The 27,829-nt window shown below is 43.7% G+C and overlaps 1 protein-coding gene across 1 annotated transcript in view; it reads left to right on the top strand.

Moving 5' to 3' along the window:
* SLC25A10 (solute carrier family 25 member 10) overlaps window positions 1–3,892 on the top strand; it is a 34,759-nt gene extending 30,867 nt beyond the window's left edge. The window contains exons 8-11 of the mRNA XM_044298657.1: window positions 1,571–1,663; window positions 2,749–2,826; window positions 2,907–2,963; window positions 3,066–3,892. Of these exons, the coding sequence (XP_044154592.1) occupies window positions 1,571–1,663; window positions 2,749–2,826; window positions 2,907–2,963; window positions 3,066–3,167 (330 nt within the window). The 3' untranslated portion in view covers window positions 3,168–3,892. The remainder of the gene's footprint in view (window positions 1–1,570; window positions 1,664–2,748; window positions 2,827–2,906; window positions 2,964–3,065) is intronic.
* Window positions 3,893–27,829: the final 23,937 nt, after the last annotated feature.

Below are 27,829 nucleotides of genomic sequence, written 5' to 3'. Positions count from 1 at the left end.
ATTTGCCGAGAGTAACTCCCGTTTATGGCCGGTTTAACAGCCAAGAAATGTCTGGTTATTGCTACAGTCACTGAAATCTTATCAGTAGTGACAAATAATTTTTGGTTTCCTACTAAGTCCTGATAAGATTTCACTACTAAACAAACATTTCCTGGCCTGGCGTGCACTCTATCTTATCTGCCACTAGATAGCGCTGTAACACAGGGATTCCGCTGTACTGGATGTGGCCACTGGGAGGAGGCAGGGAGGACATGCCCAATCCCTCCCTTTCTCCAGGAACCAGTCAAATTGAAACGTCTTCAGCGTCTCACCGCGCTGGATATGGAGACCCCTACAAGGGCACAGGGGTAACACGGCAGGAAAACAAAATGCATGGCGGGTTCATAGCAATGGGGAACGTTGTCCAGCCTGAGTAAATAGTGAAAAAAGATGGTCTTTGGAGCAAAACTTAAAGGGGTTGTGCATGGGAAAAAAATGTTTAAAGCCGCTCAGCTTGGTGTAAATACCGAGGCTGTCCAGTTTCCTGCTGTTCCCCACTCCCTGCTGCAGCGATGACACAGGGACATGATGCAGCCATCGTCTGATGGAAGACTGGGGGAGAGACTATCTCAAAAGTGACTGAAATTCAGAAAAAAAACATAAATGCATTAGTGGTCGGCATACAAAGAAGACACGTTCTGCATCATGTCCCACCCTGTGACTTCATTAAAGGGCTAATCTGGGACACGTATGGCATATCGACAGGACGAGCCATAAATGTCAGATGGGTGCAGGTCCCACCTCTCGGACCCACTCCTACCTCCTGAACGAAGGTAGAGAAGGTTGCGGCGCCTTCTGCTGATCGGCAGGGGTCCCAGGTGTTGGACCCCCACTAATCAGAAACTGATGGCTTATCCCAAAGATAAAATTTCAGAGAACCCTGGGGACACTTATGGCATATTGACAAGATCAGCCAAAAATGTCACATAGGTTTGGTTTCTACCTTTGGGATCCACTCCTATCTCAAAGCGAAGGGAGAGGAAGCCGTGCATCTTCCAAATCACTGCTATGGGACTTCTACAAATAGTCAAGTGTTGGCTCAGCTTTTTTCAGAAGTCCTGTAGTGGTGAATGGAGAGCATGCTGCGCATGCGCAGTGTGTTCTCCATTCACTTCAGGGCCCCATGCTTGGCATCACTCTCTGCCCCATTCACTTCAATGGAGCTGAGCTGCGTCTAGTCCACGTGACCCATGAACGCGACGTCACTCAGCCTAGGAAAAGCGGAGAGAAGGCCATAGCGCTACTGCGAGCACCAATGTCTTCTCGAACAGCTGATCAGCGGGATAGGTCATCAGTATTTAAATCTCAGAAAACCCCTTTAATGATGTCACAGGGTTCCCTAGTAATTGCCCGAATACAGAAGTGGTGGTTTCCGCGTTTGGGGACACAGCGCCCAATGTGAGCGCTGTGTTATGTGGGGTGGAAGGGGTTAACATCTATCCAGCTCTTCTTAGGACTCCTTTTAGTTTTTGCTCCCATACTCCTTGTCCTATGTCTTAGTCGTCCTCCTTCTCTCCTTTGTGTCTTGCAGCTGGCCTGCTATGATCAAGCCAAGCAGTTGGTGCTGAACACGGGGTACCTGTCGGACAACATTTTCACACACTTTTTGGCCAGCTCCATCGCAGTAAGTATTTTTTTTACACCTTGTGTAAATATTAGTGGTACCCAAAGTGTATATGTCCACCATGAGTCAAGGAATGATCCAGTTCTATCAGAGACAGCAAAAGGGGTTTCCCGGGATTTAAAGGGGTATTCCGGTCATAAGCAATTATCACCTATCCACTGGATAGGTAATAAATACTCAGTCATCTCTGGGAGCCCCACCAGTCAGCAGAAGAGGAGACCACGGTGCACCATTTTCCCTGAGCATGCGCCCATCTGCTCCATACAAAGTCTATGACAATAATGAAAGTAGTCCAGCCTGGTGCCCAGTGGTCCCTGCGTTCTGCTGATCAGGACCCCACCGATCTAGTCAGGGGTGCACCACCAATGAGGCCAGGTGAGGTAAACACCTCGGGCAGCAGAATGGTCATGGGGAATGAGCGCTTTCATTGTGGCAAATGGGTTAGGTTAAGAAATTGGAATGGGGGGGTGGGGCGTTTTAGTTTTTGCCTCGGGCAGCAGAAAGGCTAGGTGCACCCCTGGATCTAGTATGAAGTTGGTGATAATTGCTTCTTCTGGTAATACCCCATTAATATCAAAGTGGGGTTCCAAAAATGAAGGGGATCAGTGGGGTCCCATGGGTCCCCACCTAAGGATAAGCCATCATCATTTAACTCCTGGAAGACCCTTTAATAGGAGACACACCAGCTGATATGTATAACCAGTCCCTTACGGCAAGTAGCTGGGTGTTACCAGTTGGAGATGTCCTTACACAGTCTGACATTGGCAGCATTGAATGGCAGCACCCCCCCCCCCCCCCAAGCTGGTAACACCCATCTGGACCTTCATGGCAAACTTCCAGTAATTCATTAATAACTTCTAGCAGGAATAATAAAGGAATGTCCCATCACAGAGTCAAAACAATAGATGCCCCAGAATTGTTATTACATGGAGAATGCAAGTAGTTACTAAAACAGAAGGACAAGTCAGGAGAGGCGACGGGTCCTCACTTCTGTGGTATGCAGTCCCAGCCCCCACCCTGTAGAATCCGTGGAACAATTATGCAGTTATATGCCAAGAAGCTAATCAGCCTTTTGTCCCATGCAGGGCGGGTGTGCTACATTCCTTTGTCAGCCCCTGGACGTCCTGAAAACACGACTTATGAATTCCAAGGGGGAGTACAAGGTAAGATCCGTGTCTCCGCACAGGCGACCGCTCCATACGTTGCGTTGTAACCTCTTGTTTTTACCTCCTTTGTCCTCTAGGGGGTTGTACACTGCACAATGGAGACTGCAAAGCTGGGACCTCTGGCCTTTTATAAGGTAATTGCACCTGAAAACTGGGGTGATAAAACTGGGTTGGGGTGAAATGGTCTTGATGATTTTTTCCATCCTTCTAACCATCTTACTCTTTTTGGTTCTCAGGGTCTTGTTCCAGCCGGCATCAGACTCGTCCCTCACACCGTCCTGACCTTTGTGTTCCTGGAGCAGCTGCGGAAATATTTTGGCATCCGTGTTCCGGCATAGTATTGGTTGTGGGGGTCATGGCTGATCCTTCTTACGATCCATCCTGCGGCCACTATTGAGCAGGACATATGGACTATCAGTGTCCCCCGTATCATTTGTGGACAGACGGGATCTGCTTCAGTGAAGTCGATCCTGGAGAACGGAACGGACTGTCCGTGTAGAGGAGAAGACTTCTCCAACCAACTAGACCTTAGATTATGATCATAACTGTAGATCTTCTAATTAACATGGGGCATACATGACTCCTTGCTAGATACCACTACCAAAAGAACTTTCCCGTAAACCTTCTATGTGAAACAAGGTTGATCTGAGCCATAGCCGACTGGTTACTAGTGGTGTCAAAGTGGCATGAAGCCGCAGCGGCCAACCATTAGTTCCTCCTTGTGCCTGTCTGCAGGAAGTGAAGCAATGGAAGCAGATGTGTGCTATGTCTCCCTGGATTAATTCAGTATTACTCCTGCCCAACGCTAGCCAATAACGCGCCGTGATTCGTAACGCATGTGATGTCGTCCTGACCTGCTGATCGGGTTCTCCGGATACCTACCTTGGCTGTTTAATTAGTAATTTTATGTCTTGTAATTCATGGGAATGATGAATTTTAATAGGAAGCACTTGTGATTTGGTAAAAATATGTTTAATGTGCCAAGGATCAAAACAATAGTGTTATTTAAATGAGTCTAATGTATTTTACTGTAAACTGATGAATAAAATGAATAGTTTTATTACTAGCGGTGAATAGTGTGATACTTATAATGATAACAAGGTGTCTGGTTTTGTACCTTTTTTTTTTTTTTGAAGAAATACTTCACATTAGAAAATGACTGTATACGAGAAGTCTTTTTTATTTTATTTTTTTGTTTTTTAGAAAAATTGGAACATTTAACATAGTACATAAGGCCGAAAAAAGACATTTGTCCATCCAGTTCGGCCTGTCATCCTGCAAGTTGATCCAGAGGAAGGCAAAAAAAAAATTGGTGGAACCCAATTTTCCCCACTTTAGGGGAATAAAATATTATTTCCCGACTCCAATCAGGCAATCAGAATAACTCCCTGGATCAGCGACCCCTCTCTAGTAGCTATAGCCTGTAATATTATTACGCTCCAGAAATACATCCAGACCCCTCTTGAATTCCTTTATTGTACTCACCATCACCACCTCCTCAGGCAGAGAGCTCCATAGTCTCACTGCTCTTACCGTAAAGAATCCTCCTCTGTTTGTGTACAAACCTTCTTTCCTCCAGACGCAGAGGATGTCCCCTCGTCACAGTCACAGTCCTGGGGATAAATAGATGATGGGAGAGATCTCTGTACTGACCCCTGATATATTTATACATAGTAATTAGATCTCCCCTCAGTCGTCTTTTTTCTAAAGTGAATAACCCTAATTTTGATAATCTTTCAGGGTCCTGTAGTTGCCTCATTCCAGTTATTACTTTAGTTGCCCTCCTCTGGACCTTCTCCAGCTCTGCTATGTCTGCCTTGTTCACAGGAGCCCAGAACTGTACACAGTACTCCATGTGTGGTCTGACTAGTGATTTGTAAAGTGGTAGGACTATGTTCTCATCACGGGCATCTATGCCCCTTCTGATGCAACTCATTATCTTGTTGGCCTTGGCAGCAGCTGCCTGACACTGGTTTTTACTGCTTAGTTTGCTGTTTATTAAAATTCCTAGATCCTTTTCCATGTCAGTGTTACTGAGTGTTTTACCATTTAGTATGTACAGGTGATTTGTTGGCCCATATTGATAGGATAGCATCTTGCAGTTGATGGAGATTTGAGGGATGCACATCCAGGGCACGAAGCTCCCGTTCCACCACATCCCAAAGATGCTCTATTGGGTTGAGATCTGGTGACTGTGGGGGCCATTTTAGTACAGTGAACTCATTGTCATGTTCAAGAAACCAATTTGAAATGATTCGAGCTTTGTGACATGGTGCATTATCCTGCTGGAAGTAGCCATCAGAGGATGGGTACATGGTGGTTATGAAGGGATGGACATGGTCAGAAACAATGCTCAGGTAGCCCGTGGCATTTAAACGATGGCTAATTGGCACTAAGGGGCCTAAAGTGTGCCCAGAAAACATCCCCCACACCATTACACCACCACCACCACCAGCCTGCACAGTGGTAACAAGGCATGATGGATACATGTTCTCATTCTGTTTACGCCAAATTCGGACTCTACCATTTGAATGTCTCAACAGAAATCGAGACTCATCAGACCAGGCAACATTTTTCCAGTCTTCAACAGTCCAATTTTGGTAAGCTCGTGCAAATTGTAGCCTCTTTTTCCTATTTGTAGTGGAGATGAGTGGTATCTGGTGGGGTCTTCTGCTGTTGTAGCCCATCCGCCTCAAGGTTGTGCGTGTTGTGGCTTCACAAATGCTTTGCTGCATACCTCGGTTGTAACGAGTGGTTATTTCAGTCAACGTTGCTCTTCTATCAGCTTGAATCAGTCGGCCCATTCTCCTCTGACCTCTAGCATCAACAAGTCATTTTCGCCCACAGGACTGCCGCATAGTGGATGTTTTTCCCTTTTCACACCATTCTTTGTAAACCCTAGAAATGGTTGTGCGTGAAAATCCCAGTAACTGAGCAGATTGTGAAATACTCAGACCGGCCCCTCTGGCACCAACAACCATGCCACGCTCAAAATTGCTTAAATCGCCTTTCTTTCCCATTCTGACATTCAGTTTGGAGTTCAGGAGATTGTCTTGACCAGGACCACAACCCTACATGCATTGAAGCAACTGCCATGTGATTGGTTGACTAGATAATCGCATTAATGAGAAATAGAACAGGTGTTCCTAATAATTCTTTAGGTGAGTGTATATTGAAGAGAATGGGGCCCAATACTGACCCCTGAGGTACCCCACTAGAGACAGTGACCCAATCTGAGTGTTTACCATTAATAACCACCCTCTGTTTTCTATCCCTCAGCCAGTTACTTACCCACATACAGACATTTTCTCCCAGTCCGAGCTTTCTCATTATATACTAACCTTTTATGTGGTACAGTGTCAAATGCTTTGGAGAAGTCCAGATACACGACTTTCATTGATTCGCCGCTGTCAAGTCTAGAACTTACCTCCTCATAGAAACTGATTAAATTAGTTTGGCATGACCGATCCCTCACGAAGCCATGCTGATATGGCGTTATTTGCTTATTTCCGTTGAGATGCTCTAAGATAGCATCTCAGAAAACAGTTTACCCACGACAGATGTTAAACTTACCGGCCTATAGTTTCCAGGCTCTGTTTTTGGACCCTTTTTGAATATTGGCACCACATTTGCTATGCGCCAATCCTGTGGGACATTCCCTGTCAATATAAGGTCTGCAAATATCAGAAATAAGGGTCTGGCTATGACATTACTTAATTCCCTTAGGATACGGATGTGAATGCCACCTGGTCCTGGCGATTTGTCTATTTTAATCTTTTTAAGTTGCTGTTCTTCCTGGGTCAGACAGGACACTTTTAATGGGAAATGTATTTTTACATTCTGCATGTCATCTGACAGTTTATTTTCCTCAATAAATACATTGGAGAAAAAAATATTTAACAGCTTTGCTTTCTACTCGTCGCTCTCTGCGACTCCCCCCTCACTACTCTTTAAGGGGCCGACGCCTTCAGATTTATACTTTTTAACATTTATATAATTGAAGAACATTTTAGGGTTAGTTTTACTCTCTTTAGCAATTAATCTCTCGGTCTCTAGTTTGGCTGCTTTTATTTGTTTTTTACATGTTCTATTTTTTTCCTTTATAGTTTTTCAGTGCTTCCTCGCTACCCTCCTGTTTTAGTGATTTTATATACCGGTACTTTCTTTTTGTCATTTATTGCTTTCTATTTATCGACATTGTTTATTTCTTGTTCCTTAACCTTTTATTACCATACGGTATGTACCTCTCACAATGAGATTTTAGGATGCTTTTAAAGATCTCATTTTGTGGCTGTATTTTTATTTTTGAGAACCTTGTCCCAGTTAGTTAGGCCTATGGCCTCTCTTGGCTAAATTTAGCTTTTTTGAAGTTTGGTATTTTTGTTCCTCCCTGTAGAAACGCTCTTTTGAATGATAATTGAAAGGTTATTACTTTATGGTCACTATTTCCCAGGTGTCCCCCAACCTGCACATTTTCTGTCAGGCCTATTGGTTAATACTGTATTTTTTTGTATTTTTTTTTAAAGAATTCTGTTGTAGAAAACAAATTAAATACTTCACAATGGAAAATTACTGTATACGAGGTCCTTTTTTTTCTCTAAAAAGGGAAATGTTATGAAAAGCTTCACATTGGAAAATATGACTGTATACACGCTTTTTTTCCTTTTAATTTTTTTTCCTTTTATTTTGGTTAATATGGTATATGCTGAAAAAAATGCTAAATGCTAAATTCATTTTGGGTTAGAAGGTAACTATAACCCCATGCTCTAAAATATATCATAGTCCTGAACCTACTAAGTCTCATTACAGGGATTGGCCCAAGATTAAAACTTATCATCTACAAACAGAAGATTAGTGCCTGATCGGTGGTCATGAGACTAGGGGTCCCTGTCCCCAATTTGAACGGATCATGTGCATTGCATCTCCATTCAAAATCTATGGGACTGGCAGAGATAATCAAGTACAATGCTCTGTTATCTATACCAATCCCATAGAGTTTGAATGGAGCAGCATTCCTAACCCTAAGGGTTCTTTCACACGAGCAGATCCCGTGCGTGTAATCCGCTGCGTGAAAGAGAGCCAAGCCCCATTTCGGACAGCTGAGAGACAGCATTGACATGAATGATAATGCTCCGTGTCTCTCTGATCTTTTTACTATAAAATCACAGTGAGATAAAAGTTGTCACTGTGATTTTGTAGCAATGAGATTACAGAGAGGATCAATCGTGTTAATGCTCTGTGTCTCTGCTGTCCGGAACGGGGCTTGGCTCTTTCACGCAGTGGATTACCTTCACGGGATCCGCTCGTGTGAGAGAGCCCTAAGGGCTCTTTCAGACGGGCGTGTCCTGTGCGGAAATCAGTCTGTGTGTGAATGTGATTCCCTGTTACGGACACTGTTTTGCAGGAGCACACTGCATTAGGTCTCGTTCACATTTCCGTTTTTCGCTGACGTGTGCTGTCCGCATTTTCCACGTACCCATTAATTTTAAATGTGTCTTTACATTTGTCACCGCCAGATATCTGAGAAGCTCTGACAGATGTTCTTCAGAACCTCTTGCTTGAGGTTCTTTTGTTTTGCTTTTGTCATCTCGTTTCCCTCTCTCAGCTGTCATCTAGTTGCACTGATTGCTTCCCTTTAAATCCCCTCCCATACTACATCACTTTGCGGTTTATACTACCTCCTGGATTGTGCTCATGCTGGATGCTGCAACTGATGCTTCTACAGATAAGTCTGTTCCTTTATTTGTGTTTTCCTGTTGGCTTGATCCTAGATGATCCTGACTCCCTCTGTAATAAGTGTAGGGAGCTAGTGGTCGTGTCCCCTCACTATTATAGGGTGTTCAAGTGTTCGAGGCACGAGGGCATGCAATTATCTATCATAGAGATCTTTGCATGGGCTGAGAAGTCAGGGAGAGCGCTAGGGCTTTTACAGGGCTCACCCTTATGTTCCTTAGTTTGGGATCAAGTCAGTCGGATCTTCATTTGTTGTTTTCTAGTTTTCTGCAACACCGTCCGTGACAACATTTCAGTATTTTCTTACTGACCGTGGGTCGGTAAAAAAATCACGGGAAATGCAGTACTTTGATCCGTGATGCGGACCAAGCACGCCCATAGAAGTGTATGGGTCCGTTAAAATCACTGAAACACATCAGTGTTGTGTCTGTTTTTCACTGAAGACTAATAGGAGATTCCTTGAAAATTGATTTTCACATAGATGGTAAAAACTGACACACGGATGAAACACGTACGCTTTTTATCACGGATATAACACTGACATCAAAATGTGAACGAGACCTTAGAGTTCATGCACACAAAAGTATTGTCTTTCCATGTCCGTTCTGTCTTTTTTTGCGGACCGTATGCGGAACCATTCATTTCAATGGGTCCGCAAAAAAAAGGTAGTAAGGCCCCATTCACACGTCTGCAATTCTGTTCCACATTTTGCGGAACGGAATTGCAGACCCATTAATTTTCATGGGTCGCACGATGTGCTGCCCGGATACAGAATTGCTGACTCGCACGCCGGGTCCACAATTCCGTTCCCGAAAAAAGTAGAACATGTCCTATTGCAATTGCAGACAAGAATAGGCATATTCTATTAGTGCCTGCGATGTGCGGTCCACAAAATTCTCAACGCACATTGCAGGTGTCCGTGTTTTGTGGATCCGCAAAACACACTACGGACGTGTGAATGGAGCCTTACTCCGTGTGCATTTCCGTATTTCCGTTCCGCAAAAACAGAACATGTTCTATTGTCCGCATTACGGACAAGGATAGGACTGTTCTGTTAGGGGCCAGCTGTTCCGTAAAATACGGAATGAACATGGACGTCATCCGTGTTTTTTGCGCACTGCAAAATACATATGGTCGTGTGCATGAGACCTTTTACCGATTTATAATGCTGTGTGTCTCTGCATTACTTTACTGCTACAGAATTATACTGACATAATGCTATCAGTATAATTCAGTAGATACAGGTCATGCAGAGATAAACAGCATTATTATCTGCAACCAATTACCTTCAGAAGTCACATAATTAGTGAAATTATGTCGCCTGTGTGCAATCTAAGTGTCACACAATCTGTCATTACGTATACACACCTTTTTAAAAGGCCCCAGAGGCTGCAACACCTAAGCAGGAGGCATCACTAACCAAACACTGCCATGAAGACCAAGGAACTCTCCAAACAAGTAAGGGACAATGTTGTTGAGAAGTACAAGTCAGGCTTAGGTTAGAAAAAAAAAATCCAAATCTTTGATGATCCCCAGGAGCACAATCAAATCTATCATAACCAAATGAGAAGAACATGGCACAACAGCAAACCTGCCAAGAGATGGCCACCCACCAAAACTCACGGACCGGGCAAGGAGGACATTAATCAGAGAGGCAGCACAGAGACCTAAGGTAACCCTGGAGGAGCCGCAGAGGTCTACAGCAGAGACTGGAGTATCTGTACATAGGACAACAATAAGCCGTACGCTCCATAGAGGTGGGCTTTATATCAGAGTGGCCAGAAGAAAGCCATTACTTTCAGCTAAAGACAAAAAGGTTTGTTGTGAGTTTGCAAAAAGGCATGTGGGAGACTCCCAAAATGTATGGAGGAAGATGCTCTGGTCTGATGGGACTAACATTGAACTTTTCGGCCATCAAAGAAAACGCTATGTCTGATGCAAACCCAACACATCACATCACCCAAAGAACACCATCCCCACAGTGAAACATGGTGGTGGCAGCATCATGCTGGGAGGACTGGGAAACTGGTCAGAGTTGAGGGAAAGATGGCTGGTGCTAAATACGGGGATGTTCTTGAGCAAAACCTGTCCCACTCTGTGTGTGATTTGAGGCTAGGACGGAGGTTCACCTTCCAGCAGGACAATGACCCCAAACACTCTCCTAAAGCAACAATTGAGTGGTTTAGGGGAAACATGTAAATGTGTTGGAATGGCCTAGTCACAGCCCAGATCTCAATCCAATAGGAAATCTGTGTTCAGACTTAAAGATTGCTGTTCACAAGCACAAACCATCCAACTTGAAGGAGCTGAAGCAGTTTTGCAAGGAGGAATGGGCAAAAATCCCAGTGGTAAGATGTTGCAAGCTCATAGAGACTTATCCAAAGCGACTTGGAGCTGTGATTGCCGCAAAAGGTGGCTCTACAAAGTACTGACTTTAGGGGGTGAATAGTTATGCACATTGACTTTTTCTGTTATTTTGTCCTATTTGCTGTTTGCTTCACAATAAAAAAAAAAAAAAAAAACATCTTCAAAGTTGCGGGCATGTTCTGTAAATGACATGATGCAAATCGTCAAACAATCCATGTTAATTCCAGGTTGTGAGGCACCAAAACACGAAAAAAGTCAAGGGGGGGGGTGAATACTTTTGCAAGGCACTGTAGGTCTTTCGTCTGCAATCTGGACGTTAAAATACAACTGCCTGAACCAAACCTGATGACGCTAATACTAGGGAAATGCACCTTTATTCTTCGCTCAATCTGTCACCTCAAGATGCCAGGAGTTCTGTAAAGTATCTTAACCCCTCCGGCTGTGTGGAGAACTCTACTAGAAATTCATTTCTGAGGCACCATCCTGGAAATGTCACACTTTTGCCAAAGATGTAAATTATTTTCAAACGTAATGAGGTGAATGTACATATTACATTTTCTCTGACACTTGGGAACGTGTTTGATAAAAAAAATAATGGCTGCACACACATACAAACAATAAAGCCTTATACCTACTATAAATGGATCAATGGAAGCTCTTTGCGCACATTTTTGATCAAACTTGTGTCGGGCCCAGGCGTCAAGGTGGCTTTAGCAGACGGGTCCCTAACACTAATATTTTTTTATCAACCATGTTTGCTTGATGGATATGCACCTATGAATAAGAATGTGCCAGTCTAAATCTTCCTGTAACACTTGGGAACATGTCATCAGAAAATGACCTAGGGACGCATTTTATTACATTTTTACTTAAAGGGTTAACAGACTGGAGAACGAGCCATTAGATTTAACTGTGAATGGCATTCCGCAGCCTGCAATGTACTGTGAAGCCTAGAAGCTACAGAATCTAAATGAAGCAACATTTTTCCTATTACAAAATTGATTTTTAAATGGTTACTGAGTTTTCGTAAAACTTTTGATATGTCGTAGAGATGGCTTGTTCTCCAGCCTGTCTCCATCAATCCAAAGGAGAGAGGGGGGACGGAGGGCGAGTCATCAGACTGACTGTCTGATAAATTTATCACAGAGCAGTATTCTACAGCTGCCATGTACTGTAATACATAAAAGCTACAGATGGCAAACAAAACAGTTTAAAGAAAAAAAAAACTACAAAAATCTTAATGGGATTATCCGTGAATTTTTATATTGATGCCCTCAAGAGTCTAAATGAATGGGACCGATGTACGATGACATCACTGGCTAAGGCCTAAACGCTAACTGAGTCCCGAGGCCTCTTCAAATAGCTGAGCGTCAGATAACCCCTTTAAGTAAAAATATATAAATTTAAGTAAAAAAAAAAAGGTGTCAATATTTTTAAAGAATTTTCTGTGATCTTTTTCTTTTAATTATCCATGTCATTATATATTTAAACAAGAATTCTGAAATCCTGCCGTTTTCACACTAGCCACTCAACTGCAAAATAGACTGATACTTGCTGTTCTGTGTGGATCACTTCTCAGCAGTCATCTCATTATCATTACAGGCAGGAGTGCAATGACAAATACCACCTACATATAGATAACAGAAGATCCACCATTCACAGTAGTGCATGATCACAGCTCCCCTTCCCTGCACTGGTTACAGCGCAAGCCCACAGTACTCTCTTATAGAAGTCCATTAACATTTCCTGTCCATTGACTCCCATGGTCCATGGGGTTCCTGTCAATCAGATCTGTGAATGCTGTTAGCAGTTCCGTTAAGATGATTGATGTACTGGAGTTCTGTTCTAATTCCAAATCATTTCTTTGCACTATATACATAAGTACAGATGCAGTATCTGAACTGTGCCAGCAGGTGGCACTGTGTGACAAGATATGATCACATCCCACATACCCGCCACTGTACTCCTATAATAGACCGCCACCTCCCACCACACTGTACTTTACCTTACTGTATAAAAATGAGACCCACTTTATTTCAATGTTTTCTCAAACCTAACATGATTAACAACGGCTCTGAAAACAACAACATCTAGCATTTTAGTAATATATCCTTACTACTTTCAGGGGTGTCGCTATAGGTGGTGGAGGGGAACCAGTTATACCCAGGTCCGGGTACCTGAGAGGGCTCAAAGGCTCCTAAATCATGTAAGGAAACCGTATTATAAGGGGCCTGTAACAAATTTTGCATTAGAGGGCCCTGATTACTTGCGGTTTTCATTAAGGGCTCATGCACCTAAAAGTATTTTCTGTTCTTGTCCCTTCCGGGTTTTTCTTTTTTTTGCGGTCCGTAAGCGGAACCATTTATTTCAATGGATCTGCAAAAAAACAAAAACTGAAGGTACTCCGTGTGCATTCTGTTTCCGTATGTCCCTTCCGCAAAAAAATAAAACGTCCAATTATTGTCCGCATAACAGACAAGGATAGGACTGTTTTATTAGGGGCCAGCTGTTCCATTTTTACAAAATACGGAATGCACACAGACCTATTCCGTATTTTTTGCGGACTGCAAACTACATACGGTCGTATGCATGAGCCCTAATTGTGTTTGTTTGTTTTTTGAACATAGAGCTTGAATGCTGTGGTAGTGCAGATGCTCAGCTACTCCATTCCAATAGGGGGCACACGACCGCCGTTCACGTGATTGGTGGGGATCCATACTTATCACCTGTCCAGAGCATAGACTATAAATTGTCATTATGGGACAAACACTTTAAGCTCATGCAAAATGGGTACAGGTCCCCTGTTGGTCATCTGCTAATAAAGCTTTGGCCACATGGGGGAGAATTTTGACTATGATTTTTGCTATGACCTGTCTGCAGTAAAAGCTGCATGTCTTACATGCAAAGAGTTAGGCCTCTTTCACACGGGTGTCATGTTTTTTGCCCGGATAAGATGCAGGTGCGTTGCGGGATAATGCACGATTTTTCTGCGCAAGTGCAAAATATTGTAATGCGTTTTGCACGAGCGTGAGAAAAATCGGCATGTTTGGTACCCAAACCCGAACTTCTTCACAGAAGTTTGGGTTTGGGTTAGGTGTTCTGTAGATTGTATTATTTTCCCTTATAACATGGTTATAAGGGGAAATAATAGCATTCTTAATACAGAATGCTTAGTACAATAGGACTGGAGGGGTTAAAAAAATAAATAAAAATTACTCACCTTAATCCACTTGTTTGCGCAGCCCGGCTTCTCTTCTGTCTTCTTTCTTCAGGACCTGGGTAAAGGACCTGTGATGACGTCACTGCACTCATCACATGGCCTGTCATATGATCTTTTACCATGGTGATGGATCATGATGGATCATGTTATGAGCGCAGTGCCGTCATCATAGGTCCTTTACCCAGGTCCTGAAGAAAGAAGACAGAAGAGAAGCCGGGCTGCGCAAACAAGTGGATTGAGGTGAGTAAAAAATTATTATTATTTTTTTTAACCCCTCCAGCCCTATTGTACTATGCATTCTGTATTCAGAATGCTATTATTTTCCCTTATAACCATGCTATAAGGGAAAATAATAATGATCGGGTCCCCATCCTGATCGTCTCCTAGCAAGCGTGCGTGAAAATCGCACCGCATCCGCACTTGCTTGCGAATGCTTGCGATTTTCACGCAGTCCCATTCACTTCTATGGGGCCTGCGTTGCAGTTGCAGAGAGAGCTGAGCCTCTAGGTGTAACGTAAACGCCCCGTTGCTCCTGGAGGCTCATTTGCATATAATAAAACATCATATTTCTCAGCAATGCGGGCACATATGAACATGGGACCAACACAGACGCTTTCAGCTGCCAAGCGCACATGTAACAGGTCAGCCAGTGTCGTAGGTACAAAAATGGCTGCGCTAAGAAGTGGGTCAGAATGATTACAAGGGGTGACTCCATATTTAAATGCCATGGAATCACGCTCGTTCTTGGCTGGATTTGCACGCCCATGCCCGCTTTTCCATCATCATTTATACGAGCTCTTCTGATCCTTGCCCATCTCGGTTTTGGGCCAGGTATGTGACTGAGTCATGTCTGCAGTGTTGTAAGAACAAGGTGACTCCTGTCATTTTATCGCACCGTAGTCTGAGCAAAGCACGAACACCTAATCCCCATGTTTATACCAATAACAGGGGGCGTGCCTCCAGACAAATCGAATGCCAACCTCCAAGTCTGGTCTACGTATGATAGACACCCCGAAAGGGCACCCCCTTGTCCATGTGTTTAGTGGGTGATGCTGCCCGCAGGAAGGTGTACGGGGGCCATCTTTGCTATAAATGCCACATACACCTCAGTTCTCACCCCAGTGTATGAGTTCTGGAAGGAACCAGCTCGTGCAGGAGTGAAGCAAGGGCATGGGGCCAGCGATATCTTCTGAAGTACCCAGGCAAGAGTCCGCTGGCATGGACAGAAGGGAAGGGGATGGTGCCAGCCTAAATATTTACCGCTGCTTACATTAACAAACAATAACTCACTGGCTCGATTTGTCAGTCCTAAGAAGAATATCTTGGCAAAGAATCAGGTTTTTTTTCAGTAGAGCAATTTGTCCTATGGACCCGAGGCCAAAATGACCTTTTACTCTAAACAAGATGATGTACCATGAACTATCTAGGATACTGCCAGAAACCGGGCGCAGCCTGCGCTCTCCAGGAGAACGGAGGGCCGCAGCTTTATGGTTGTCCCACAAATAATATTCTACCATTTTGAAACCAGCACCTGGATCTTACTTTTCTTATTGCATGTAATTAAAAACTTTTTATAGCCACTGAGCTATTCAATGAAATCTCTCCGTACAGCGCCACCTGCTGTTTGCTCTTTTATGTAATCTCTCTGTCCTGAGATGGAAGCACATGCTCAGTTCCAGCGGAGTAGCTACAGGGGAAGCAGCTGCTTCGGGGCCGAGTGGAAAAGGGGCCCGGGAGCAGTGTCTTTTCTAATACAATTCAGGTCAGGCCGGGCCCCTAGTGTGACTGTATCTGAAGGGGCCCGGCCTGAAATGTACTAGAAAATGTGTACATACTAGAATAAAGGACCTTTAGAATGCAGTAATGGTAGGCTAAAGGACCTTTGATGATGTCATCATGTCACATGATCAAAGGTCCTTTAGCCTACCATTACTGCATTCCGACCGTTCTTTAGGATCTAAGAGATATGAGAGGTGAAAGAGGAGATACATATATATATATATATATATATATATATATATATATATACGGTATGTGTTTATCTGTGTGTGTGCATATGTATGTGTATATGTTTACCTGTGTGTATGTGTTTATCTGTGTGTGTATATGTGTGTGTTTATATATTTGTATATGTATGTGTATGTGCATAACATAGTACATAAGGCCGAAAAAAGACATTTGTCCATCCAGTTCGGCCTGTTATCCTGCAAGTTGATCCAGAGGAAGGCAAAAAAAATCCCTGTGAGGTAGAAGCCATTTTTCCCCACTTTAGGGGAATAAAAAATTCCTTCCCGACTCCAATCAGGCAATCAGAATAACTCCCTGGATCAACGACCCCTCTCTAGTAGCTATAGCCTGTAATATTATTACGCTCCAGAAATACATCCAGGCCCCTCTTGAATTCCTTTATTGTACTCACCATCACCACCTCCTCAGGCAAAGAGTTCCATAGTCTCACTGCTCTTACCGTAAAGAATCCTCTTCTATGTTTGTGTACAAACCTTCTTTCCTCCAGACGCAGAGGATGTCCCCTCGTCACAGTCCTGGGAATAAATAGATGATGGGAGAGATCTCTGTACTGACCCCTGATATATTTATACATAGTAATTAGATCTCCCCTCAGTCATCTTTTTTCTGAAGTGAATAACCCTAATGTTGATAATCTTTCAGGGTACTGTAGTTGCCCCTATTCCAGTTATTACTTTAGTTGCCCTCCTCTGGACACTCTCCAGCTCTGCTATGTCTGCCTTGTTCACAGGAGCCCAGAACTGTACACAGTACTCCATGTGTGGTCTGACTAGCGATTTGTAAAGTAGTAGGACTATGTTCTCATCACGGGCATCTATGCCCCTTTTGATGCAACCCATTATCTTATTGGCCTTGGCAGCAGCTGCCTGACACTGGTTTTTGCAGCTTAGTTAGCTGTTTATTAAAATTCCTAGAACCTTTTCCATGTCAGTGTTACAGAGTGTTTTACCATTTAGTATGTACGGGTGACTTGCATTATTCCTTCCCATGTGTATAACTTTACATTTGTCAGTGTTAGGCCCCATGCACACGGCCGTGTTTCACGGCCGTGTGCGGGTCGTGGAACCGCGGCCTGGATCCCTCCTGAGAGCAGGAGCGCACGGCGTCACTGGTTGCTATGACGCCGTGCGCTCCCTGCTGCCGGCACAGTACAGTAATACACTGGTATAGATCATACCAGTGTATTACTGTATTGCGGCGGCAGCAGGGAGCGCACGGCATCATAGCAACCAGTGACGCCGTGCGCTCCTGCTCTCAGGAGGGATCCAGGCCGCGGTTCCACGGCCCGCACACGGCCGTGAAACACGGCCGTGTGCATGGGGCCTTAAACCTCATCTGCCACTTATCTGCCCAAGCCTCCAATCTATCCAGATCCCTCTGTAGCAGTATACTGTCTTCTTTTTACATCAGTACTGGCATAAGCCCTTTAAAGCATTTATGCCCCTGGGAGGATCTTACGATAACTTAGACAACCCCTCTAAGCTGGCCACACACATTACATGAATGTTCAATGAATCGAACACTTTTTACATCACCAAAAGTGAAATACCAAGCGATCAAAAAGTCGTATGTACCCCAAAATAGTACCAATAAAACCGTCACCTCATCCCACAAAAAATGAGCCCCTGCATAAGACCACCCAAGTCACCCAAAAAATAAAAAAAATATGGCTTTTAGAAAATGGAGACACAAAAACATGATTGTTTTTCTCACAAAAATGCTTTTATTATGTAAAACCAAAATAAATATAAAAAATAGACAAATTAGGTATCGCCACATCCGTAACAACCTGCTATATAAAAATATCACATGATCTACCCCGTCAGATGAACACTGTGGAAAAAAAAATTAAAACTGCCAAAAACCAATTTTCCCCGGCGCCTCCCCAATGGCACTGACAGGAGGGTATCCCCGCCCCCTGGACAGGAAACAACACTGGAGATTTAGATTAAAAAGGCCTCCTCTCCTTACCTAAGCCAGTGTTTCCTGTCAATGGACAGTGCGGATACTCCTGCCAGTACTATGAAGATTCCGCACGGCCTTGTTGTTTCCCCTGCATTGGGAGGGCCGCTGCAGAGGTCGGAGGCTCCGGGGATGCGGTGGCTCCCTTCTCCAATCTTTGGCATAAGCCCTTCTGTGGAAGGCAGCCTTAGGCTTCTTACCCCTTCTTAGGGGTTGTGGATCCGACGCAATGGGCGTCGATGCAGGTGGGGCCTTCTCTGGGGAGGAGGAGGTTCCGGGAGCGGAGATGACGTCGCAACGAGGCATGCGTCGTGGGGGGGTTTAAATATGAATGGCCCCTGCCTTGTTGGTGGTGTGTTTCCCGGCTCCAGCATGTCGACTCCTCAGGAGAATGCAGCCCACAAGCCTGTGGATCCTGGTTCCAGCTCCCTCAGATATATAGGTGCAGATATTATCTTGGATGTGGCGCTCTACTCTTTTTACAAAATGCACTTATAGGTATCTGGTGGTGGAGGTAAATATATATAAAATTCCTAGCCCTTTTTTTAAATCTGATTGTTTTAGGGCAGAGAAATCTCCACTACCAAGACACAAGGAGGAGACTCAGGATGCAAAAAGTGTGCTCTATGAAGGAAGTCCTTTGTCTCAAAATCCAAGAAGTCACTATGTGTAAAATGCACAGAAAAAGTAGTATCAGAAGAGTCTCCCTCTTTTCTGGACTCCATGAGGAATATGATTAGAGAGGAAGTAAATGTGGTGGTGGAATCAAGGCTATCTCCCTTATCTCCACAAGTTTCCACCTCTCAGGAATCCCATAGTTCCCAATTATATGAATTTTAGGTTGATGAAGAGGAGATCCTTGATGACAGCTCTGTCTCCTCTGAAGACGGTTATGGAAGACCGTTATTCCTTTCAGAAGAATCACAGAGTTTTCTAAAAACAATCAGGGCTACTACGAATATAGAAGACCCTAAAGAGAGCCAGTTGGTACAGGATCAAATGTTTCAGGGTCTGGGAGAGAGAAGAAAACGCGTCTTCCCAGTACATAATAGTATTAAGATCTAATCTCTAAGGAATGGAGAGATCCGGAAAAAAATAAACGGTTACAAGCTCTTTTAAAAGGAAGTATCCTTTTGCGGATTCTGATGCGACTCTTTGGAATAAAACTCCTAAGATTGACGCATCGGTAGCCCGTATATCAAAGAAGTCCTCCCTTCCGTTTGAGGATATGGGCTTACTACGTGACCACATGGAGCAAAAATGTGAAAAAAAGCATGGGAGATCAATACTGCAATGTTTAGACCCAGTATTTCTTCCACCTGCACGGCTAGATCATTGTCAGTATGGCTAGGTAAATTAGAAGATCACCTGGCAGCTGGAACTCCTAGAGAGGAGATCTTAGCATCTCTACCGGAGTTGAAACAAGCAACACATTTTTTAGCCGATGCTTCAGCTGATTTGGTGAGACTGTCGGCTAGATCAGCCTCCGTCTCCAATGCAACAAGAAGGGCCATCTGGCTCCGTTCCTGCTCAGGGGATACGGCATAAAAAAATCTCCTATGTTCTATCCCCTGTGAAAGAGACCGTCTTTTTGGGTCAGTCCTTGACGATATCCTTGAAAAGGCCTCTGATAGGAAGAAAGTATTCCCGACAGAGAGTAGATTTTTTCAGCAGAGGCGGTCCTTTCGTAACCAGAGGAACAGGCAGGAGACGGATCGGAAGAGAAAGGATTACTCAGGGAATTGGCAAAAGGGTGAGGGAGGGGATTCCTCTTTAATCCAGACAAGCTGGCAAAATCCACTCAATGACGCCAGATGCCCGGGTGAAGCAAGGTTAAAAACTTTTGATCTAGAGTGGGGAAAAATAGGAACCTCCCCTTGGATTCTAAATTCCATCCAAAGAGGGTCCAGCCTAGAGTTTTATACCTGTCCAGAAGATTACTATGTAATCAACAAACCACTGCCTCAGAGGGAGAAACAACTATCCCTGGAGGCAGAAATATCTGTTCTTCTCCAGAAGCAAGTAATGATTCGGGTTCCAGACCACCAACAAAAAAAGGGCATTCTACTCTCCAGTATTTCTGATAAAAAAAACGGAGGGTTCATTCAGAGTTGCTATATGGTAACTATGGATTTACAAAAGGCCTATTATCACATGCCAATCCTCAGAAATCACCAGAAATACCTGAGAATCGGGAAACCCACCTGTGTCATTTTCATTTCCAGGCCCTTCCCTTTGGGCTATCCTCTGCTCCGAGGATCTTCTCAAAGATAATATCCGAGGTGACAAGTTACCTCCATCTACAGGGTATTCTCATAATACCCCATCTAGATGACTTCCTAATTGCAGCCAAAAAAGAACACAATCTGCTACTTCATCTAGACCAAGTAAAGGAAGTCTTCCTTTCTTTAGGATGGATTATAAATCACAAAAAATCTGATTTCATCCCAAGTCAACAAAAAATCTTCTTAGGAGTTCTACTGGATTCATGCCTTCAGATGTCCTTCCTCCCAGAAGAAAATCAGTTGACCATATATCAAAAGATCTCTTTTGCAAGTTAAAAGCTTCCACCATCAGAAACATCATGATTGTTTTACGTTAGCTAACATCCTCTATACCCGCAGTCAGATAGGTGCAGAGCCATACAAGGCTTCTACAATCTTTTCCTCTAGATTCCTGGGACGGTGCTCAAACCTCCTTAGAAAGAAAGGTAGGCCTTCCATGAAGAGTATTACAGTCCCTAGCCTGGTGAAAAATAAAAAGAAATTTGCAGACAGGAGTCTGCTGGCGTCAGAAAAATCTGCTAGTAGTCACTACAGATGCCAGCAACAGAGGCTGGAGTGGTCATGCGGCAGACCTGATGGTTCAAGGAGTTTGGAACAACTCCATGGCAACTGCCTCATCAAATCAAAAGGAACTTTTGGCAGTTTTCAAGGTTCTTCTAGCACTTCATTCTAAGATGCCTCTACGCCATGTAAAAATGTTATCCGACAACAAAACCACAGTTACATTCATAAACAGACAGGGGGCACTCGGAACAAGTTTCTAGCCGCAATCGCAAAGAGGATTTTTCTATGGGCAGAAAAACATCTGACATACTTATCAGCGGTCCATTTAAAGGGAAGCAAAAATCTTGTGGAAGATTTCTTAAACAGACAGACAATAAAGGAAGGAGATTGGGCCCTGAGTCCTGACGTATTCCAACTGATCACAACAAAATGGGGCGTTCCATTCCTGGACTTTTTTGCAGATCGGGGCAAAAGAAACAGGACCATCCACAGATTCTAGATGTCCTATCTCGTCCATGGCCAAAGGGGCTGCTATATGCGTTCCCCCCCTTTCAGCTTAATTCCGAGAACCCTAAGGGAAGTGGTGGAAGAACAGGCGCAGGTAATTATGATCGCTCCTTATTGGCCAAAAAGAGCCTGGTTTTCCCTGCTTCTCAATCTGTCACAAGGGGAATACTGGACTCTCCCAGCACTTCCAGATCTTTTATTTCAGGGTCCGATTCATTACCCCAGAGTCTCTCAACTCAAATTGATGGCTTGGAGATTGAACGCCTAGCTTTATAAGGAAAGGGCCTCTCGGATCCAGTAATCTCCACTATACTAAAAGGTAGGAAAGCCGTGACATCAAAAATTAATCTTAGGACCCGGAAGGCCTTTCTTGCCTTTACAAAGAGCAAAAACTCTCAAAATTTCCTTCAGAATATTCCCATTATTTTGGATTTCCTAAAGTCAGGGTCTCAAACCCTCTACCCTCAAAGTGCAGATATCGGCCTTGAGTATTTTTCTGGATGCAAAATTGGCAGAACAACCTTTAGTCAAGCAATTTTTTAAAGGTGCAGTCAGAATCTCACCAACCATACACTCTTCTTGCAGTCTTAATGGAGTGTCGCCATTCGAACCCATTGATAGCCTCTCCATGAAGTTTTTATCACTTAAGACCATCTTTCTTCTAGCTCTAACAACTGCTAGAAGGGTGGGTGAGATCCAGGCATTTTCTTGTCATGCACCGTATCTTTAAATTTTAGATGACCATATAGTACTTAAAGGGCTTCTGTCACCCATTAAACCGTTTTTTTTTTTTCTTTACTAATAATCCCTACACTGCGGTCTCATCATACATAAGCTAATTAATGATTTTCGTTCAGTAGAATTTGTTAAAAATCGATTTTTGAAATATGTAAATTACCTTGCTACCAGCAAGTAGGGCGGCTACTTGCTGGTAGCAGCCGCGTCCTCCGATGGTAATGACGCCCCCTCTGCTTGTTGATTGACAGATCCCGTCCGCTGGCCCTTTCTCTGCTGGCCCTGCCTGTTTTGATTCAATATCTGGCGCCTGCGCCGCGGCCGTACCTCTCTTCAATCTGCGCAGGCGCACTGAGAGGCGGCTCCTCAATGCGCCTGCGTCGGGTGTAGATGTGACGTCATCGGCGCAGCCGAATTGAGGATGGAGCGGCCGAGCGAGTGGCCGCCTCTCAGTGCGCCTGCGCAGATTAAAGAGAGGTACGGCCGCGGCGCAGGTGCCAGATATTGAATCAAAACAGGCAGGGCCAGAAGAGAAAGGGCCAGCGGACGGGATCTGTCAATCAACAAGCAGAGGGGGCGTCATTACCATCGGAGGACGCGGCTGCTACCAGCAAGTAGCCGCCCTACTTGCTAGTAGCAAGGTAATTTACATATTTCAAAAATCGATTTTTAACAAATTCTACTGAACGAAAATCATTAATTAGCTTATGTATGATGAGATCGCAGTGTAGGGATTATTAGTAAAGAAAAAAAAAAAAAAAGGTTTAATGGGGTGACAGAAGCCCTTTAAGCATTGCCCAGCGTTCCTTCCAAAAGTAGTTTCAAAATTCTATTGTAATCTGGAAGTTGTTCTGTTCTCCTACCACGGACCATAAGAGGAAGTTCCACAATCTGGATGTAAGACGTTGCCTACTATGTTATCTGGAGAGAACAAAGCACATCAGACAGTCGGACCACCTCTTTATCCAGTTCCAGGATCCTAATAAGGGCCTAGCAGCCAGGAAGCCTACGATCAGTGGATAAGAGACGCTATCTCTCTTTGTTATACCAACAAGAATCTTGTTTCCCCAGCAGGACTCAAGGCCCACTCGATTCCTGCACAGAAAACGACACTATATCAATTGAACAGATCTGCAAAGCGGCTGCCTGGGCTAAATCCTATGACTTTTTTTTTTAAACTTTTATTAACAGATAAGACATAGCAATGATAACGTACATTTCTGTTACATGTCATAATATGAACAGATAAAAAGAGACCTTTGTTCTATTATTTCAAACATCCACTGCACTGTTGTGAGTTCCTTAACTCCTTAAGAGACCTTACAATGTAGAGTATCTTCATGTGACCCCATCAAACCAACTGAGCCATGGATCCTCGAGCTGCTGACAATGCTTGCCACAGTCTCGAGGTTGAGTACATCGTGCGTGCAGAACCACACCACAGGCCCCAAACCTTGTCAAATTAATGAGGTTTATTGCGGTGTTTAAATACCAACACTATATACGGTAGAATCTGATTTATCTGTAATTTCCACATAGATAAGTTCGGTGTACTGGGGCTGTACCACCTTAAAGCAATACATTTACGTGCCATAGTGACTCCTTCAAGAATGTTATCGTGTGGTGATCCCAGTCATCCTCGTCCAATATTCCCAGCAGGCAAATCTCGGGGGTCCAAGCCACCCGGAACGGCAGCAAGTTGTAAAGAAAAGCCGTCACTTCCCCCCAGAATGTAGCCATCGGGCTGCAACTCCACATCATGTGCCAGAAATCCGTCTCCAATTCCCCACACCGTGGACATGCTGTGGATGATGCTCTACCCATTCTATATTACCTATATTCCTCTGTAAGTGTGGGTATCCGTCTTTTCCATTTGTCTATGATCATGAGGGTTGTACTAGATGTGAGTAAATTACTGATACTAGTCCTCTGGGTCCCTGGGTTTTAACAATTCCTATGAGTCGGTACTTGGAGACCGTAGTGTTGGTGATCGGAAATGTATTTTGTATGGCGGATCTAAGTTGTAGATATGAAAAGAAGTGGGTACGAGAGATGTTATATTTCTGGGATAGTGCCTCAAACGTCATTAACCCTCCCTGGTCATATATATCTCCAAGGGTTTTCACCTCTGCCGATTCTCATCTATCTGCCCCTATTACCACCTGCAAATGCGGCAACGATCCCACAGAGGTATGTCGGATTTAGTACCTCCGTAAATTGTGTCAAATATTTAGCCTCTTTCCAATTATGCCAATTTATGTAGCGGCAGCAGCAGTTTCTGGAATTTAGGGGGTATCTCCAGGACTGACCATAGTGTATGACAGTTCAGGTAACATTTAAAAAAATACTCCGATGTGGGTAAGTCTTCAGATGTATACCAGGTATTAATGAGTCCGGTAGAGCCATCCCTCCCCTCTGTTTTTGGGCGTTTTAATGAATCTAGGCTTAGTTTAGCGCGGGATCTGCCCCATATAAAAACTCTAGTGATGGAGTCAATTTCTCTAAACACCGATTTAGGTACTGTATATGTACCTCTGAGTGCTGAAAGGCACAGAGCCTTGGGGAGTTTAATCATTTTAATTAAGTTGATTGTCCTGTTACTGAAATGGGCAATGTGTTCCAGCTTTGGAGCTTGCTCCTTATATGGTTCATTAAAAGGAGAAATATTTAGTGACAGGGCCCGAGAGTATTTTTAACTCCCAGATACTTGAATCTATCCACCACCTTTAGTTGTTTTACATGGGCCTGTCCAATCTGCCCTGCCCAGAGGCATGTATACTGATTTCTCCCAGTTGATTCTGAGGCCCGAGAGCTCCCCAAACTCGTCTATTAGAGACACTGCATTGCTAAGGTGATGATAAGTATAAGATCATACCATAAGATCATACCATCTGCATATAATCCTATGCGGACTTCTCTCTCTCCTATAGTTACTCCATTTATATTGTTGCTACATCTCACTCTAATTGCCAGTGTCTCAACCACGAGTGCAAACAAGAGCGGTGACAAGAGGCAGCCCTGTCTTGTTCCTCTGTAGAGAGGAAAGCTTTCTGATAATTCCCCATTTATCAATAGTCTGCTTACCGGGCTACTGTACAGGATAGTAATCCATCTGAGGAACTGTGGACCAAACCCAAATCCTCTCAGGCAGTTAGTCAAGTAGGCCCACTCTATAGAATTAAACACCTTGGCTGTGTCTAGTGAGGCCAAGGCCCAATCTGCATTCAGAAAATATCCTATCTGTGTAACTACCTGGACCAGTGTGATGTTCTCAGTAGTGGACTTCCCGGCATAAATCCTGTTTGGTCCTGGTGGACCAATAACAGAATCACCTGATTTAAGTGGGTAGCCAGAATTCTGGTCAGAATTTTGTAATCCACATTTAGCAGTGCTATGGGTCTATAGGAGCTACGTTCTAAAGGATCTTTATCAGGTTTAAGTAAAAGTATGTCAGTGGCTTCCATAAATGATTCAGGCAGGCATCCCAGCTCCAGGGCCGAGTGGAGGGTAGATAATAGTTGGGGGGTTAGTAGCTCTGCATATTTGGCATATACTTCTTTGGGGAGCCCTTCTGGGCCAGGGGATTTCCCACTGTTAAGATCTAATATGGCTTGCTTTATTTCCTCCACGCGAATTGGCAAGTCCAATTGGGCTCTTTGTGCTATAGTGAGTTTGGGAAGGGATATGCCCTCCAAGTATGTGACTATCTCTGTTTCAGATGTTATTATGCTAGATCTATATAAATCTTGGTAAAATTGTGTAAAAGTGTGAAGGATTTCTTCTTGCATGCAGAGTTCTTGTCCTGCAGAGTTCCTGACTGCTAAAATTGTTGAAGATGGTGAATTATGATGGATTAATTGAGCTAGTAGTTTAGCTGACTGGTTGCCCAGCTCAAAGGCTGTCTGTTTCATAAAAAATAATTTCCTATCTGCTTTGTCCTTAAGTATTGTTAGGTATTGTCTGCACGTTTGGAGCCAAGCATTCCTATTATTGTCCGTCGGTTGATGGATGTATTGCTGTTCCAGTGCAGTACACTGTTTCCAGCTCCATCTCCAAGCTTTTAGTATCTTTTTTTATATAAGAAATACTGGAGTGTAGGGACCCGCGAAGAAATGCCTCTCAGGTATCCCACACCAGGACTAGATTAGGCTCATCTGCATGTTTTTCCAAGAACTCGTTTAGCTGGTAAGAAATCCCATCTACATTACTGAAAAAGTACTTTGTATTAGAGTACCTAGTATCAGTGAATGATCTGATATCCCCCTAGGTAAATATAATATAGAGCGAAGATTTAACATCGCAATTTTATTACCTAACATATAGTCTATTCGAAAATTTCAGAGATCCGCTCACCGCTATTCCCCCAGGGTAGGTGCACCAACCACAATTTGAGTACACCCCTCAAAGACAAGTTAAATCGTAAAATAATATGGGTGGGCACTCATATATGGAGATATTTAGGACACAATTTATTATTAAAATATACAATAAAATACAATCACAATATAAAATCTATAAATGATGTGGTACAGTAAATTATACTACTTTCTAGAGCTGGGGCTGATAACCCAATAAAGTCTCCACCTAATAATCTCAGGGCTGTAAGTCCCGGAAGTTGGTTTGCTGTATTGTAGGTGGGATATTGCGGTAATCAGACTCTGCTCAAATTCTATGGTATTTCTCTATATTACCATTGGTGTCAGAATACCTATAAAAACACATTTCACCTGTGGTGATATAATTGGTCCCAAAAAAGTATTTGCCGCTCAGTTGTCCTATATTGCTGATTCCTGGCTTTAAAGATATGTTTGCACGTATGAACAAAGTTCCATTATAATCCTTATGCGTAATCAGTCTCTTTATATATCCGCAGAGAAATGTTGCAATGTGTAGCCAGTCTTTTTGTATCAATGTGAGGCTGTTGTATCCGGATTAAGTCACTATGATAGAAGTCCTTAGTATATGTTTCTAGTATAATTCATTCCGATCCCATAGTTATTTAATAACTCGAATCATTACCCACTATGTGGGCTTACCTTAGCCTGCAGCCTGCTGGGACTTGCGACTAAGTCCGCACTCCACACTGTATACCGGCGTCCCGGCATTGGAGTTAGATCGCGTCTCACGTGTCTCTCACTGCTGGTTTTGGAGTTTGATTCAGTGTGAGGATCACGTACCTTCCAGGCGCGGGCCGATGACGTCTTCAGGTCTTTTTTAGATGAAATAGAGAAAGCTCCTGTTTCTTCAAAAGTGCACTTGGATTTCTATAAACGGGGTATTTGTTCAAAGTCTTACGCCAGACGCGTTTAGGGGAGACGCTGTCCCCTTCCTCAGTGGCATACCCCGATTCTCTAAATGACTGTGTTTTATACTAAAAAGTGTAGAAGCAGCACCTTGTGGTCTCAAGATAATGCGTTGGTCGATGCAGCAGCCTAGCCGTAGGCCCTTGATCCATCAGGCCTTGGAATACGTATGTAGAAAGGCTTCGGCAGCATGTAGCAGTATCAAAATTTCTTTATTCGTACCTCCAGACACAAATGGCAACGTTTCGACTGTTCACCAGTCTTTATCAAGCCTAATGACACCAATGCTGGTAGGCATATATATACCCCCCCACATTAAAAAACACACCCCACATTACATCACCATAGCCAATTAA

The sequence above is a fragment of the Bufo gargarizans genome, chromosome 6 (assembly GCF_014858855.1).
Source record: "Bufo gargarizans isolate SCDJY-AF-19 chromosome 6, ASM1485885v1, whole genome shotgun sequence".
Taxonomy (NCBI): Eukaryota; Metazoa; Chordata; class Amphibia; order Anura; family Bufonidae; genus Bufo; species Bufo gargarizans.
The sequence above is the reverse complement of the archived record's forward strand: the minus strand, read 5'-3'. Positions and strand labels throughout refer to the sequence as shown.